We start from the raw sequence: 14,116 nt of genomic DNA, 5'->3' as shown, positions 1-14,116 counted from the left end.
GCAAGGCTTGTGCAGCCTTTCCCCTGGGAACTGCAACACCCTTGAGTCATTGCAGGTTACAGGATTGCTGAATAAACTAATTAATAGGGTTATGGTGTCAAAGAAGGCGGTTGATGTTCCTTCTCATCCTATCCTGAAAGGTGTCAGCGAAATGCCCTTTCAGTGCCATTACAAAACAAAGAATCATAGAATATTTTAAGTTGGAAGGGACCGATAAGGATGATCAAAGTTCAACTTTGGACTTTGGAAGATAGTCATGCACAAGAAAAAAACCCAAAAGCTGAACCTCACACCTCTAAGGATGAGGAGGCAGCAGGTTTTCAGGTCAGAGATGCTCCAAGGGCTGTAGCCCCTCTGCTCTAGAGCCAGGCTGGGAGAGCTGGGGGTGTTCTCCTGGAGAAGAGAAGGAGCCAGGGAGACCTCAGAGCCCCTTCCAGTGCCTAAAGGGGCTCCAAGAGAGCTGGAGAGGGACTTGGGACAAGGGGGAATGGCTTGAAACTGCCCGAGAGCAGAGTTAGATGGGATATTAGGAAGGAATTCTTGGCTGTCAGGGGCTGGGATGGAATTCCCAGAGAAGCTGTGGCTGCCCCATCCCTCGAAGTGTCCAAGGCCAGGCTGGACGGGGCTGGGAGCAACCTGGGATAGTGGAAGGTGTCAAGGTTGGAACTGGATGAACTTTAAAGTCCCTTCTACCCCGAACCACTCCACGTTTCCATGACGACGCGGCCCCCTCCCTCGACCCGCCCTCACACTCGGGCTCCGGGGCCGCTCCTTCCCGCCCCGCCTGTGCCCACACGCGCCACAGCCAATCAGCGCCCACCACCAGCCGTCACACCAGCCGCAGCGCCTTCCCATTGGCTGGCGCTGCGCTGGTGCGAGCGCGTCTCTGCCAATGGGCGCCGCGCCCGCCCCACCGAGCGATGCGAGGGGCGCTGTGATTGGTGGCGGAGCGCGGCGGGGGCGGGGCTGGCCGGGGCCGGTTGAGCGGCGGGAGGGGGGCGGCGGGAGCGGCGGCGGCGGCGGCGGCGGGGACCGAGCGCGGCCCCCATGGAGCTGCTTCGGAAATGGCTCGGCCACCCCGAGGACATCTACAACCTGCTGCGCTTCAAGATGGGCGGCTACCGCACCGTCATGCCGCGGATGGACCCGGTGAGCGCGGAGGGACGCGCGGGCGGAGGGATGCAGGGGGGACGGAGGTGGGGGGGACTGTCATCTCCCGGCGGGGATGCGGCGTTGTCATGGGTGACCGTCGCCCGGCCTAGAGTCCACAGGACCGACCCTGGTGCTACCGGTGGGCAGCGACCCCTTTGTGCGCCGTGTGTGTGTCCTCGGTGCTTCCCGGGCATCCCACCGGCTTCGGGCGTCCCGTGTCTTGCTCGGTGCTGGTACCCTGAGAGCATCCCACCGGCTCCGGGTACCCCTTGCATTACTCGGTGCCGGTACCCCGCGTACACCCCACCGGCTTCAGGCATGCCGCCGGTTCCGGTGCTTTCTGCGCATGGCACCGGCTCCGGGCATCCCGGCAGTTTCAGGCTTCCCGTGCATTGCTCGGTGCCCGTACCCCGCGAGCATCCCACCGGCTCTGAGTATCCCACGGGCTCCGAGCATCCATTGCATTGTTCACTGCCGGTACCCTGAGTGGATCGCACTGACACTGGGCATCGCGGTGTCCCGGTGCTTCCCGAGCATCCCACCGCCTTCTGGCTTCCCGTGCATTGCTCGGTGCCGGTGCCCTCTGGACATCCCACCGGCTCCAAACATTCCACTTGTTTCAGGCTTTCCCAGGCATTGCTCGGTGCGTGCATCCCACCGGCTCTGGGAATTGCACAGCCCCGGTGCTTCCCGAGCATCCCACTGGCTGCTGGCTTCTCATGCATTGCTCGGTGCCGGTACCCTCCGAGCATTCCACTTGTTTCAGGCTTCCCAAGCATTGCTTGGTGCTCGGTACCCGCGTGCATCCCACCGGCTCCGGGCATCCCTTGCATCGCTCGGTGCCGGTACGCTCCGAGCATCCCACCGGCAGCGAGCGATGCTCGGCCCAGGTGCTGCCCGTGCACGGCATCAACCCCAACCATCGCACAGTCCCTGTACCCCGCGAGCATCCCACTGGCTCCCAGCGATGCTCTGCCCCGGTGCTGCCCGTACATGGCAGCGGCTCCGGCCGCGGGACGGGGCGGGTTAAGGGGCGTGTTTGGGGCCGGGGGCGGAGCGGCCGCAGCCCCCCGCCGCCGCCGCGCCCCCATGGCGGCCGGGTCCCGGGCCGTGTCGCTGCTCCGGCGGACACTGACCCTGTCCCCACCGCGGAACCCCCCCCGGGCTCCGGGCCGGCGGCGAGGGCAGCAGCAGCAGCGCGGGGTCCCCGCGGCGCCCCCGGCCCCGCCGCCCGCCGCCCCCCCGCTCCAACCGGCCCCCCGGGCTCCGCTCTGCCCGCAGGACTCGCTGGGATGTGGCCTCCGCACCTGCTACCGGTACCTCAACCAGACCAGCCGTAGCTTCGCCGCCGTCATCCAGGCTCTGGATGGAGAGCTGCGGTAAGAGGAGGGTCGCTGGGGTCCCGGGGAGGGGGGCTGGGGGTGCAGTGACCCCCCGGCACTGGGGCTCCCTCAGAGGTGGTGGGTGTGATGCCCCCCAACACTGGGGATCCCCGGGAGGTGGTGGGTGTAATTCTCCTCCTCAGCAGGTGGTGTGCGTGATGCCTCCCAATACTGGGGATCCTTGGGAGCTGGTGGGTGTGACACATCCCAGTACCAGTGTTCCCTGGCAGAGCTGGCAGGAGTTGGTCCGTGCAGTGCCCTCATATGCCTTTTTTCTGTCGGAGAGCTGGTGGGGCACGCTCCCTCTCCCATCGGGAGCTGCCTGGACTCACTGGGCTCAGCCCCACCCCGTGCAGCGGGACGTGGGGTTTTTCACGTCCGAGCTGGCTGTGCCCCATCCCCCCTCCCCCAAACTGGGTCCCTGGGCTGAGCAAGCCCTGGGACAGACACTGCAGCTTCCTGGCCAGCAGATTGTTAAACACAGGGCCTGGCCGTGTGCCGTGTGTGACACTCTGGGAATGTGTCCTGGCAGTGCCAAGGCTGGCACTGGCCTTCGGGCCGGCCACAGGGAGGAGGTGAGGAAAAACCTGGGGCTGACCGAGGGTCTAGACCCTGCCTGGAGGGTGCTTTTGGAAGCAGCTGCCTCAAAACCTGCACAGTCATTGGAGAGGGATCGTTGCATGCTCATTTTTTGCTGTGCAAACTTTGCTGCCCCGTGAGGGAAAGCAGATGGGAATAGTAGGGAAAGCTTCAGATGGGAATAATAAGAGGATGCAAAGCTCAGCTGGCCCAGGGCCTCATATGAATATGTAAATATTCTCCATATAATTCATTATATTCACATGGTAGTTGCTGATTGCAGTTTGTAAATCGCCAGTTAATCCCAAGATGGGTTAGTCATCAAATTAGGGGCTTCTGTAAGTTGAACCAGACACGTCGCAGCTCTGCCGGGCAGTTGAACCCAAACACTGGGTGATCTGTTGGAATTCTGAGCCCTGGTTTGGCATTTTGGATGCCCCATAGCTGTGTCCAACAAATATGAAACGGTGTCTGCAGCCTGGTTTACAGGAAAGGCAAAGAAATTCAGTGGTTTGGCTGGAATTGTGTGGAAAAGTACGAGTGGGGCCAAGAATTAAACTTTTTTTTCCATGCTTGTAATATTAGCTAATGTAGAAATTAAGGGAAAAAAAGGCCAATTAATAAAACACCATGAAACCTGTTAGCAGTGTCCATCTGCCCTGTGCATCATCCTGCAGTTATCTTTGTCTGTTTTTTTTCTTCTTTAATCCTTGCCTTGGGATCAGGAAGGCTTTCTCCCTTCGGGGCACAGAAACTTCTACCTGGCATCCTAAAAATGCTCCTGCAGGATCTTTGCAACCCACTGCCGTGCAGGGCTGGTGGTTGAATTACAGTGGTGCTGTAGTAGATCAGGAGAAGCTCTCATTTTCAAAGCACAGCAGCTCTGCTGGAGAATTTAGGGACAAAAGATGGAAATACAAAATAGGAAGGATATAGAAATAGGCAGAGCAGCAACCTTACCAAAGGAATTAATTTTGCTGGATCAAAAAAGTGCTTTCATTGATGTTAACCCCATCAGGGAGTTCAATTGAACCCCTGTGGTTACAGATATACATCCCAGAAAACAGAGAACTTCTAGATGAGTGCTCAGAGCAGAGCTTCCCTGGCCAGGCAGGGTACTGGTAGTTGAGCTGAAATGTTTGGTTCTTTCTTGCTTATTTTTTTTGGCCCCATAACCTGCATGTTTTGCTGGCCAGGGCCCTGTCCAGCTCATTGCTCCGTGGTTAGGGTGTTGTCTTGGAAGGTGGGAGGCTCAAAACTGCAGTTTCATGGGCAGCTGAGCCAACATCTCAACTGCTGCTGGTGGAGAGGAGTGTGAGCCAACATCATAGCTCCTCTCCTGGGGATGGAGAGGAGGAGAGGGATGCTCCTGCCTTCCCCCTCTGCCAGACCCACAGTTCTACCTGTCCCTGGGACCCTTCAGGATCCATCCCTGAAGGTTTGGACTGTCACAAGGTGAATGTGGTGGAAGGAAAAAAGGAGACCTCCTTACCTGGGAATTGGGGAGCTGTGTCTAGGACAAGGCTGGGACTTGAGCCCTGAGATGATCCAGACTTGCTCTTTGGAAGTGGGTGCTTCCAGCTGTGCCCAATCTAGCCTGACCTTGAATATTTCCAGGGATGGGGCATCCAGCACCTCTCTGGACAACCTGTGCCAGTGTTTTACCACCCTCACAGTAATAAATTTCTTCCTTTAACTTGCCAAAATTGCCATGGATCTAAATTCAGTATATGATGGAAGTTAGGGATGCAGTTATGCTCTGGATGCAGAAGTGGGGTTAAATAAATGTTTAACTATGCTGGCCTCTGGAATTACTGCTGGCTCTTCCCTTGGCATGGTGCCAGTGTGAGAGTTGCTTCTGGGATGGCATTTCAGGTTCTGCTCTGCCTTTCTTGATTGCTGCTGGTGGAAGTTGCTGCTGGAATTGGATTGGAGCCCTGGGCACTTGGATCCTGTTGGATGAACCTTTGCAGCCCAGTTAGTATGGAAAGGAACAGGAATGAGAGAGCTGCTGTGAGCCCTCAGATATGTGGTTTGATGGAGGTGTTAAATACCCTTCAATCGAGGAAAAAAAGCCAAATTTAACAGCATTGGCTCTAAGAGCAAGTCAGTTTTCCCTGGATGCTTAATCACTGCTTGCACATTGTCATCCCAGGAGTACAACACTGTCACCAAGTAATTAGCATTTAAGCAATCCAAGCTAGTTTCCATTTGTTAAACAATTAATAAAGCCTCATCTCCTTGACATATCACTGTGCTCATGGAGAGCTAGGGATTATTTTATATAAATCCCGGAGCTGGAAACACTGTTTCCTGCCATCAGGACTTCTTTTTTTGCTTCTGCTGCAGGAATGTGGAGGCAGGGCTGGGGAAGGCAGGGAATGGGAAAGGAAGCAGGAATAGGGGAAGGCAGGGGCAGTGGGACTGGGAGGGGAAACAGCTTTCCAGCATCTGGGACACGGGATGGCCTGAATGTCTTGTGCAGGGAGATATAAAATATGGGGTAGTTTGGCTCTATCTGCCAGTCCTAATGTTCCCTGTTGCACAGTAAGGCACCCCTTTACTGCCCCCCAAACTGGATAAAAGGCTGCTGTGTGCAGAGAAGGGGAAGTGATGAGAAAAGTATGGCTGATTTTTTCCCCTTCCCTATTTTACATTTACTTTTTCCAATAAAATGACCTCAGGCTCTATCCTCTGGGTCCTGCCTTTGCTTGCAGGGTTGGATCTTCCCTGCTCAGGGAGATGACAGGCCTGACCCTTCCCTGATATGCATTTCAGAAAGCCAAAAGGTAGTCATAGTCCTCCTCACGAAGGGAAAACTTGGATTTCCTGACCCAGCTCAGGTGTGCTGGAAGTGCTGGTATTTTCCAAAGGTATCAACAACCTGGAAGTGCCAGTGTGTGTCATACTGAGCTTGAAGTGCCCCTGCTGAAGGCTCTGTGGTTCATCTCATCTGTTTATCCTGCTCAATAGAGAATCCCAAGTAAGGAATTCCTGTTTTTTCTCTCCTCCCAGACATGCTGTCTGTATATTCTACCTGGTGCTCCGTGCCCTGGACACTGTAGAGGATGACATGAGCATCCCCTTGGATGTGAAGGTCCCAATGCTGCAGGAGTTCCACTCCTACCTCTACCAACCGGAGTGGAAATACATGGAGAGCAAGGAGAAGGACCGGCAGGTGCTGGAAGACTTCCCAACAGTAAGGAATCCTCCTCCTGGCTTCAGCTGCCTTGTGGCACCTCTGGGTGCCTGGTTGTCTCTCCATGTTGAGCCTGCAGAGCTTGTTCAGTCCCACAGCTCTTGCCAAGAGCTCCATCACCTGCACGTGGGGCTGGATGCTGAGCTGGAGTGAGAAGCACAAGCATTGTGCAACTCTGTGAGTCAGAGGTGATCTGGCTGTGGAAAAGTGCCAAGCTCTGAAAAGTGGCTTTTTGCCTCTTCTGTTGGAAAAGTAAAAAAACCATTGTCTTGTGGAGAGAGATTTGGGTTTGTTACCCAACATTGTGCGTTGCCTGGGTCAGGTGTCCTGTGTCCCCTGACAGGTTGGGAGACAAGGAAAGTTTGTCTGGCACCTGGCTTGTGGGTGGTCCAGTGTTCACAGTGATCCTTCAGGATCTGCTCTAGAGCTCCAGGAGTGTGTCTGCAGATCTTTGAAGTGCATATTAAGGCCAGGTTGGATGGGGCTCTGAGCAGCCTGGTCTAGTGGAAGGTGTCCCTGCCCATGATGGGGGAATTGGAACCAGATGATCTTTAAGGTCCCTTTGAACCCAAGCCATTCTATAATTCTATGATGCAAGATAAAAAGCACTCTCGCTGTTATTAGTAACAATATTGCCCAAAGTTACTGCTCTAAGGATCCTTCTGAAAGGAAGCCACAGAGAGCCAAGCAAGCCACAGCATTCTGGGGCCTGTTCTCCAGCCCAGAGGCTGATTGAGAAAGTCTGGCCATGTTCAAACCATTAAACTCTCAAAGTGCAGAGCATAAAATCACAGAACGGTTTGGGTTGGAAGGGACATTAAAGCTCTTCTGATTCCAACCCCTTGCCATGGATAAGGACACCTTCCACTAGACCAGGTTGTTCCAAGCCCCATCCAACTTGACCTTAAATATTTTTGGGGCATTCACAGCTTCTCTTGGCAACCTCTGCCAGTGCCTCACCACCCTCATAGGAAAAAACTTCTAATAATATTTGGTAGAGGTATTTGTAGGTTGTGCTTCTCTTTGTAGGGAGTTGAAGCCACTGAGGCAGAAGCAGAGCTGAAATATTTATTTTACAGACAGACTGAGACACAGGGCAGGGACGTGCCAGCAGCCATGGATAGAGCCAGGAGGAAAACCTGGATCTGCAGTGATGTCAGGGCTGTGATCATCCACACTGCTGTCCTTACTGCCCACACTCCCTGGGCTGGCTGCAGTTACTCCCTGAGGGAGAATAAAGCTTAGCACAAAAAAATGTGATGCTCCACAGCTTTGGGAAGGCAAGGATGGAATTTTTAACTTTTTTTGCAGTGTGAGAGCATTTGAGACCTTGCAGGTGTCCCTGCCCATAGCAGGGGGGGTTGGAATTAGACCACCTTTAAGCTCCCTTCCAGGCCAAACCATTCTGTGATTCCATGTTGCTGGGCATGCAAAAGAAAGATTTCACACTTCCTCCATTGCTTGATGCTTTTTTTTTGGTGGAAAATGTGCCTCGTGAAGCCAGAGCTGGAGGGAGCTCAGGAGAACAGAGCACCACAAACCTCCCCGTTTTTTTTTCCCATGGCTGGTGTGATGGAGTGCTCTCAAATTACAAAAGGAAACAACTCTGTGCACCAAGTGTAGTTAGTTTTGTCCTGCAGCTCCCAGATGATACCAGTCCAAGGCCACAGAGCCTTCCCAAAGATGTTGCTGTGTCTGATCTCCCTCCAGAGCCCGTCCCGTTTAGACTGAGAACAGACTGAGCCTGTGCTCCAAGGACCTTGAAACAACTCTGGCTAGGGGAGTTGTCCCAGATCTCTAGCCAGGGCAGGATTAGAGCCTGATAAACAGTATTTTTCTGATTTTTTAATAAAGCTGTTTTTTCCTGACGCTGTCTTTTATTTTTTTTGCCATGCTCCAGATCTCCATGGAGTTCAGGAACCTGTCAAAAGTCTACCAGGATGTGATTTCAGATATTTGCCACAAAATGGGTGTTGGAATGGCGGAGTTCTTGGAGAAAAAAGTGGACTCTCAGCATGAATGGGATAAGGTGAGTCAGCCTGGACAGAGGACTGGACTGAACATGAGTAGAATCATGGAATCATTAAGGTTGGAAAAGCCCTCTAAGATCATCGAGTCCAACCATTCCCCCAGCACTGGTAGGACCACCACTAAACCATGTCCCCAAGTGCAAGATCCACACATCTTTAGAACACTTCCATGTAGGGTTCACTGTGTCTCCATGGAAAGAGGAGACAGAGCATCCCTGTGGCAACAGCTGGATGAGGGAGGCTGTGTGGGCTTGGGAAGGCTTTGAGAGTCTGATGGTCCTGTGGGTGACAGGAGGATGGTGTGGAATGTTGGTGTTGCCCACCAGCATGCATTTTGGGTGACCCATCACATCAGTTGTTCCCCCATGGGCTGTTCATTTGTCTGCTGGAGGCAGAGTGACACCCTGGTGGGACATCCTTAGTGAGGTGTTTGGGAAAATGTTTTGTTTTCATGGCAAAGCTGAGACAACCCAGGGAAGGCCATGAGAACTTGTATAAAATTCAACTGTCAGTTCCTTCTAAACATCATTTTTGTGAAACTCCCTGTGGCAAACAGGCAGCTCTTTGTAACCGCTCCTTTCATCTTGTTTTTTCCCACCCTTTCCCAACCTGGCACCTCACAGTATTGTCACTACGTTGCTGGGCTGGTGGGGATCGGCCTTTCCCGTCTCTTCTCTGCATCAGAGCTGGAAGATTCTATTGTGGGGCAGGACACAGAGCTGGCAAACTCCATGGGCCTCTTCCTGCAGAAAACCAACATCATCCGTGACTACCTGGAGGACCAGATGGAAGGAAGGGAGTTCTGGCCAAGAGAGGTGAGGGAAAACCTCATCAAATCACTACTGTTGGCTGTGCATCTTCTCTGTAACAATGGTTCTTCTAATGACAGCTGCCTGACAAGTTCCACATCTGTCTGCAGCTCTCTGGGTACACATGAAGGGATGAGGTGATGTCTCCTCACACTGCCAAGAACTTGCTGGGCAGCTTTTTCCTCTCTCTGTTAGATTGGCTCTAGAAATGAGGGAGGATAAGGCTGAGTGAGACCTCGAGAGGGTACCTGGTCTGCTCCCAAAGGCAGGATTAGCTCTACCTGTGCCTGACAGCTGCTTGTCTGCTTGTCTTGATCCTCCAGGAATTTTTCTGTTCCTTTTCTAAGTGGCTCACCTCTCTTAAAGAGCATTTCTTGATGCTCAAGTGTTCAAGGCCGGGTTGGACGGAGGTTGGAGCAACCTGGTCTAATGAGCTTTAAGGAAACCATTCTGTGATTCTGTGTCAGTCTGATGTGTGCCTTGTCTTTTCCTTGCCCTACCTAGAGAAGATGTGGGGACGAGTTCATCCTTCTTTACAACCCCTTTGTATCCACCAAGGCCACCGTCACGTCTCCACAGCCTGCCCTTCCTGCTTTCCTTTATCCTAGTAGCCCTTCAAGGCTCTTGTGGGTCTCTGGTGCTTCCTGTTGCTCTCCCACACCTCAGGCTGTTCCTGATGTCTCTCCTACAACATGAATGTCCCCTCCAGCTCATGAGTCCCTACCTTGGTGTGTAGGTTTGGAGCAGATACGCCCAGAAGCTCTCGGACCTGGCCAAGCCGGAGAACATCGAGATGGCCGTGCAGTGTCTGAACGAGCTCATCACCAATGCCCTCCACCACGTCCCCGACGTCCTCACCTACTTGTCCCGCCTGAAAAACCAAAGTGTCTTCAACTTCTGCGCCATCCCCCAGGTGAGTTCTGCTTTCAAGTGGTTCTTCACCGTCTGGTGAGAAGCTGGAGGTGAAGGAGGTTGTGGATCATGTGTTTCTAGCCTGTTTTATTCTCCCATTTCTCCCTTCTTTCCTGGTACCTACCATTTCTGCCCTTGGTGAGATTGTGGCTCCGTTCCAGTGTCTTGCCATCAATGTCACTAGAATCAAGGTGAGCTCTTGGCACGTTCCTCACAGTGCAGTAAAGGCTCTCCATGTGTGTCCTTAGGTGATGGCCATTGCCACGCTGGCTGCCTGCTACAACAACAAGCAGGTGTTCAGGGGCGTGGTGAAGATCCGGAAGGGACAAGCCGTCACCCTCATGATGGATGCTACCAACATACAAGCTGTCAAAGCCATCATGTACCAGTATGTGGAAGAGGTGGGTTCAGCAGTTGGCTTTGAGTAATTTCTGGCTGTTCCTGTGCCCGTTCTTGGTGTGGAATTGGGAATGCGTGTGGTGACTCTGTTAATCCTTTCCTTGTATCCTTTAGCTCAGGGACCAAACTGGGTGCTTGATGTGTTCCCTTGAACACATCTGGGCCTCTGATGAGAAGTAGAGACTGAGGCCAGTGGCATCCTGGCCTGTGTCAGCCATAGTGTGGCAGCAGGACCAGGGAAGTGATTGTCCCTCTGTGCTGGGCACTGATAAGGCCACACCTTGAATCCTGGGGTCAGTTTTGGGATCCTCATGGCAAGAAAAACATTGAGGGGCTGGAGTGTGTCCAGAGAAGGGAATGGAACTAGGGAAGGGGCTGGAGCACCACGAACAGCTGAGGGAGCTGGGGGGGCTCAGCCTGGAAAAAAGGAGGCTTAGGGGGGACCTTCTTACTCCCTACTTTAAGGTCTTGTGGAGGTTAAAAATTCATGTGGAGGAACAACTACTGAGTGGTTTCATGGGAAAAAACCCGCCCCACTCCCCAAACCCCAAATCCAGTGGGGGCTGTTAAGTCAAAAAGACATCACTTCTGTACCAGGGAGACCCCAAACTATGGGTTATTAGAGCTGCCCTTGTGGGCTGGCCTTGTGGCTCTGCTTGTGCCCACCTTGCTAAGGTTCGTGCAGACACTTCTCCCAAATGCCATGGGATTTGAAGAGAAAACCCAAAAGACCATGGAATTAGCTGATGGATGTGGCTGTTTCCAGTCAGTCACACGCTGGGGTGTCCCCTCTGGTTTTAGCTGGGCTGCAGCACGTGTGCAGTGAGTGAGGGTTGCAGGGTGAAAACCACTGGTCCCAGTAACACCACTGGTGGTTAAGGGATCTGTGTGGTCCATGTCCCGTCATGGGGTGCCCTCAAGAGGCAGCTTGGCTTAGTGCACTTCCCAAGGGAGACTCCCTGGACCCATCCAGGCATCCGGTGCTCCATGGCAGTCCACCACCGAGGTTCCTCTTGAGGACACAGTGGCCCTTAAACCTTCCACCCAGTGTTCTCATTTCTCTCCTCACCTTTGCGTGGAAACCACAGCTCCTCTCTCCTCCTTCCCTAGATCTACCAGAAGATCCCAAGCACCGACCCCTCCTCCAACAAGACGCAGCAGGTCATCGCCTCCATCCGCGCCATGAGCCTGCCCGGCAGCTCCATGGCATCCCGGCACCACTACTCCCCCATCTACCTGTCCTGTGCCATGCTCCTGGCAGCCCTGAGCTGGCAGTACCTCAGCACCCTCTCCAAGGCCACCGAGGAGTACGTCCAGGCGGGAGAGAACTGATGGGCAGCGGGTGGGCGGGGGGAGAGCTGGTTGGCAGGTGGGCAGCAGGGGCAGGAGGCTCCATCCGTGGGGATGGCCAGGCCCTGGGCACTGGGAATGTGAGAGGATGGGACCCCCCCGGTGAGCTGCAGCCCCGGGGTAACACTGTGGCATTGCTGGACTCCATCCTCACCGCCCTTGCCAGCTGCTTGGATGGTTACAAGTGCTGATTGGAGTCTTATTGTTTGGGGTTGAGTTATTTTTTTTCCCCTTCTTTTCTGTTGGATGGTTTTACCTGAGGTTTTCTTATTTTTTTTCTTTTTTTTTTTTTTTTTCTCTGTTAGGATGGTTTGAAATAGAAACTCCAGTTGCTTGTTTTCTTCCTTGAGATTTGAGGCATCTTTTCCAGCTCAGAGCTGAGCAAAACCCCGAGGGTTTTGCCTCCCTTTCTTAGGCAGTCTCTTCCCCATCGCCTCCCGTGCCTGCCCCGTGTTGGAAGGACGCTGCTTCAGCTGGGAGAGGAACATGCTTTCTTATCCAGGGAAAAAGCTCTGTCCACCTTCTGGCCCTCAGCCCAGGCTGGTTGACATCCTGCAGCCTGGAAGCAGGCAGAGGCAGTAGTGCTGTTTCTGTTGTGCTGAAGGATGCTGAAAGAAGCCTTTTTAATGTTAAAGAAATAGAAGGTGAGATGCTCTGTCCACTTAAATGTGCCCCCAGCTGAAAGGCAGCTGTGCAGTTCCCTGCCCTGTGACAGATGACCCCTGCACTGGCAAAGCCCTTATTTTAGTAGTGGGGAGGGGGTTAAAATGAGGAGGGAGATGCCAGCATGGCCCTGAGCTCATAACCCCAGGCCTGACTCCTCTGTTGGGTCTGGGCTCAGCCCGAGGGGATGGGTGGTGGTGGCACACCAAGGCAGGGGAGTGAGGATTTACACCCCGCTGTCCCTCGTGGGATGTTTTTTGGGGAGGCATTGGCCACCCTGAAAGGCAGCAGCAATCCCTGCCATGGGCTGGGAAGACTGGAGCCCCTGAGGGGGCGACCAGGGCAGGTTTCCCTGGCCTGCTTGGCTCCGGCTTTGGAATGGTGCTTTGGGTTACACTGACGTGAGAGCTGGAAGAGGCTGACACATCAGACACATTTGGACTTAAAAGAGGAAAAAAAAACCCTTTAAAGGCAAGTCCTGTTATCCTGGGGTGGATGGTTGTTGTCAAGGTCCCTACCCACCCCCCTCAAATGCTGCTTTGCTGTCGTGAAGGGAAGGAGAGCCCACGTCCTGGAACAGGACAGAGCTGCCAGGGACAGTTTGGTGGCCTTAGCAAGGCCCATCCCCTGTGGCCAGGCTGTTCAAAAGGAGAACCTCAACTCCACAGGTACCAATGTAGATAAGTTTTAAGCTGTCATTCTGAAGAAACTTGCGGTAGCTCTCTTTGTGCAGCTTCCAGTCTTGTTGAGATTAAAGTTTTCTTTCGGAAAAAAAAAAGTGTCGGATTTTTTTTTTCTGGCTGTCATTTCTTTTACACCAGTAATTCCACACACAAGTTACAAACCCTCAGCTCAGATGCAATTCCAGTGCTTCCTTGCTGCCAAGTCAGGGTATCTCAGCACAGCCCTGCGTGCCAAACACGAAGGAAGAATTTTAACCAGGGTGACAGCTGAGGGGCAGTAAATTAACTTTGAAAGGAGCTTGCCCAGCAGGCAGCAGGAGTGGTGGCACAGCCCTGGGCTGCAGACACGTGCCTTGGTGCATCCTCCTCCAGGGATGCTGGGGACAGACCTGGCTGTTCTCTGATCCAGGCTGAAGCACCTTCCCCACCACCAGCACAAGCCCCAGGCAGTGGCTGTCACCAGTAGGGCCAGAGGACAAGGATGGGACTGACCACACCTGCACAGGGAAGTGCAAGTGATTTTCCTGCTCCAGTCATGTGAGACCCCACCTGCAGAGTTGCCTCCAGCTCTGGGTCCCAGCATCTGAAGGACATGGAGCTGCTGGAGCGAGTCCAGAGAAGGCCACGGAGATGCTCCAAGGGCTGGAGCCCCTCTGCTCTGGAGCCAGGCTGGGAGAGCTGGGGGTGTTCACCTGGAGAAGAGAAGGCTCCAGGGAAACCTTTGAGCCCCTTCCAGAGCCTAAAGGGGCTCCAGGAGAGCTGGAGAGGGACTTTGGACAAGGGATGGAGGAACAGGACAAGGGGGAATGGCTTCCCACTGCCAGAGGGCAGGGTTAGATGGGATATTGGGAAGGAATTCTTGGCTGTGAGGGTGTTGAGGCCCTGGCACAGGTTTCCCAGAGAAGCTCTGGCTACTCTATCCCTGGAAGTGTTCAAGGCCAGGTTGGATGGGGCTTGG

General features: G+C 53.9%; 1 protein-coding gene across 2 annotated transcripts; it reads left to right on the top strand.

The window, feature by feature from the left end:
- The first annotated feature begins 976 nt into the window (after window positions 1-976).
- On the top strand, window positions 977-13,240 carry FDFT1 (farnesyl-diphosphate farnesyltransferase 1). 2 transcript variants are annotated; one of them, XM_027697815.1, is made up of 9 exons: window positions 977-1,149; window positions 2,434-2,531; window positions 6,129-6,312; window positions 8,213-8,341; window positions 8,966-9,157; window positions 9,888-10,064; window positions 10,312-10,464; window positions 11,573-11,769; window positions 12,118-13,240. In XM_027697815.1, the coding sequence occupies exons 1-9, from the start codon at window positions 1,048-1,050 to the stop codon at window positions 12,125-12,127; spliced, it is 1,242 nt and encodes a 413-aa protein (XP_027553616.1). In that variant the 5' UTR covers window positions 977-1,047; the 3' UTR covers window positions 12,128-13,240. The 2 variants fall into 2 exon arrangements, with proteins under 2 accessions (XP_027553616.1, XP_027553615.1); XM_027697814.1 differs by lacking the exon at window positions 12,118-13,240 and having other exon boundaries at window positions 11,573-11,982.
- The last annotated feature ends 876 nt before the right edge of the window (window positions 13,241-14,116 follow it).

This window comes from Neopelma chrysocephalum, unplaced genomic scaffold, assembly GCF_003984885.1.
Source record: "Neopelma chrysocephalum unplaced genomic scaffold, ASM398488v2 Primary Assembly neopelma1_123, whole genome shotgun sequence".
Classification (NCBI taxonomy): domain Eukaryota; kingdom Metazoa; phylum Chordata; class Aves; order Passeriformes; family Pipridae; genus Neopelma; species Neopelma chrysocephalum.
Note: the sequence above shows the minus strand (reverse complement) of the source record. Positions and strands in the feature narration are given on the sequence as shown.

Coding starts and splice junctions, on each gene's coding strand:
- FDFT1 (XM_027697814.1), top strand. CDS start 1,048: ATGGAGCTGCTTCGGAAATGGCTCGGCCACCCCGAGGACATCTACAAC. Junction 2,532..6,128: donor GCTCTGGATGGAGAGCTGCG/GTAAGAGGAGGG, acceptor CTCTCCTCCCAG/ACATGCTGTCTGTATATTCT. Junction 8,342..8,965: donor CTCAGCATGAATGGGATAAG/GTGAGTCAGCCT, acceptor GGCACCTCACAG/TATTGTCACTACGTTGCTGG.